Here is a 2004-nt window from a genome sequence, read left to right as displayed (position 1 = left end):
TTTTAGAAACTTCCTCTGCTCTATCTTCCAAATAGAGGAAGTTAATGCCAGAGTGGCATCGTATGTTACTTAGGAAGAACCCAGTAATAATCGGTTTTTTCTCTCATCTCTTTATGAACTATATAGGAGTTGAGTGGGTCAGGGGGAGAACTAGGAAATGTAAGCAGAGACACATAGAGTCAGGTGTGTGGATATCTGTCTCTTTTTAAGTGTTAATGTTTCTGTTTTTTTTTATGTTTATTTATTTTTGAGAGAGAGAGAGCCCAAGACAGGGACAGACAGAGAGGGAGACACAGAATCCACAGCAGGCTCCAGGTTCTGAGCTCTCAGCACAGAGTCTAAGTCAGGACTCAAACTCAGGAGCTGTGAGATCATGACCTGACCCAGAGTAGGACGCTTAACTGACTGAGCCACCCAGGCACCCCTACTGTGTGTTTCTCAATACAAAGTAAGGATTAGTGAATCCAGTAGGAAAAACATCAGAACTCTGTTCGGAAGTTGGGAGTATGGGTTGGACGGGCACATCCTCTTAGCGATTCTATGAACTGATTTGCAAAAGTGATCGTGCCTGGAGTCTGATTTGTTAATGATCCCTGTATAGGTATCTGATTTCACTGCTGTCTATTTATCTGAGTCCAGCCTCATGAGAGGAGCAAACCAGTCAAGTGTCTCCGAGTTCCTCCTCCTCGGGCTCTCCAGGCAGCCCCAGCAGCAGCAGGCCCTCTTTGCGCTCTTCCTGAGCATGTACCTGGCCACGGTCCTGGGAAACCTGCTCATCCTCCTGGCCATCTGCGTGGACCCCCGCCTGCACATCCCCATGTACTTCCTCCTCAGCCACCTGTCCTTTGTGGACATCTGCTTCTCCACCACCACCGTCCCCAAGATGCTGGCCAACCACATCCTTGGGACTCAGGCCATCTCCTTCTCTGGGTGTCTCACACAGATGTTTTTTCTCTTTGAGCTTGCTGACATGGACAATTTCCTCCTGGCTGTGATGGCCTATGACCGCTTTGTTGCCATATGTCACCCCTTACACTACTCGACAAAGATGACCCACCAGCTCTGTGCCCTGCTGGTTGCTGGGTCATGGGTCATTGCCAACCTGAATGCTCTACTGCATACCCTGCTGATGGCTCGACTCTCGTTCTGTGCAGACAATGCCATCCCCCACTTCTTCTGTGATGTGACTCCCCTCCTGAAACTGTCCTGCTCTGACACCCACCTCAATGAGGTGATGATTCTGACTGAGGGTTCTCTGATCATGATCTCTCCATTTATTTGCATCCTGGCTTCGTATGTGCATATTACCTGCGCTGTCCTGAGAGTCCCGTCCACGAAAGGAAGATGGAAAGCCTTCTCGACCTGTGGCTCGCACCTGGCCGTGGTTTCCCTCTTCTATGGCACCATCATTGCTGTGTATTTCAACCCTCTGTCCTCACACTCTTCTGAGAAGGACACAGCAGCTACTGTGATGTATACCGTGGTGACCCCCATGCTGAACCCCTTCATCTACAGCCTGAGGAACAGGGACTTGAAGGGGGCCCTACGAAAAATGATGGACAGGAAGACATGCTCTTAGTGATGACAGTAGAATGGACCTATCATTCCCAGCATTTTAATCTTTGCCAATTCACTGAATGTAGTAATCAAAGTGTTTGCAAGGAACTTAGAATACTCTCAGTACACAGTTATGAATGAACTCAGACTTAAGTACAACCCTGTTCCTTTAAATAGGTAATTTTATTTGTTTCTAATTATTGTATTTCATATTGCTTTGCCTAAGGACAAGTTTTTCATTTCTGGGTGATCGCGCTAAAAAGTTACATGTAATAATTTTTTCCCCACTTCCTTTTTTGGAAATGCTCTCAGAATAAGGCAGTGTTTTTTCAATCTTGGATACATAATAGTATCACTTGGGGAGCTTTGACAGCGTATATACAGATGTTGGACCCAACTTTGACCAATTAAATCTTATTTTCTGGAGTGGGATCCAGGAATTGGTAT

At 46.5% G+C, this 2004-nt stretch overlaps 1 protein-coding gene across 1 annotated transcript; it reads left to right on the top strand.

Annotated features, from left to right (window-relative positions):
• Positions 1 to 520: 520 nt before the first annotated feature.
• LOC122210003 (olfactory receptor 1F1-like) lies at positions 521 to 2004 on the top strand. The gene has a single exon (XM_042922361.1). The coding sequence runs from the start codon at positions 644 to 646 to the stop codon at positions 1577 to 1579; it is 936 nt and encodes a 311-aa protein (XP_042778295.1). The 5' UTR covers positions 521 to 643; the 3' UTR covers positions 1580 to 2004.

The sequence above is a fragment of the Panthera leo genome, chromosome E3 (genome assembly GCF_018350215.1).
Source record: "Panthera leo isolate Ple1 chromosome E3, P.leo_Ple1_pat1.1, whole genome shotgun sequence".
NCBI lineage: Eukaryota > Metazoa > Chordata > Mammalia > Carnivora > Felidae > Panthera > Panthera leo.
This window is presented reverse-complemented; position numbering and strand designations above follow the sequence as displayed.

What these genes read in the sequence shown, in the direction of transcription:
- LOC122210003 (XM_042922361.1), top strand. Translation starts at nt 644, where the DNA reads ATGAGAGGAGCAAACCAGTCAAGTGTCTCCGAGTTCCTCCTCCTCGGG.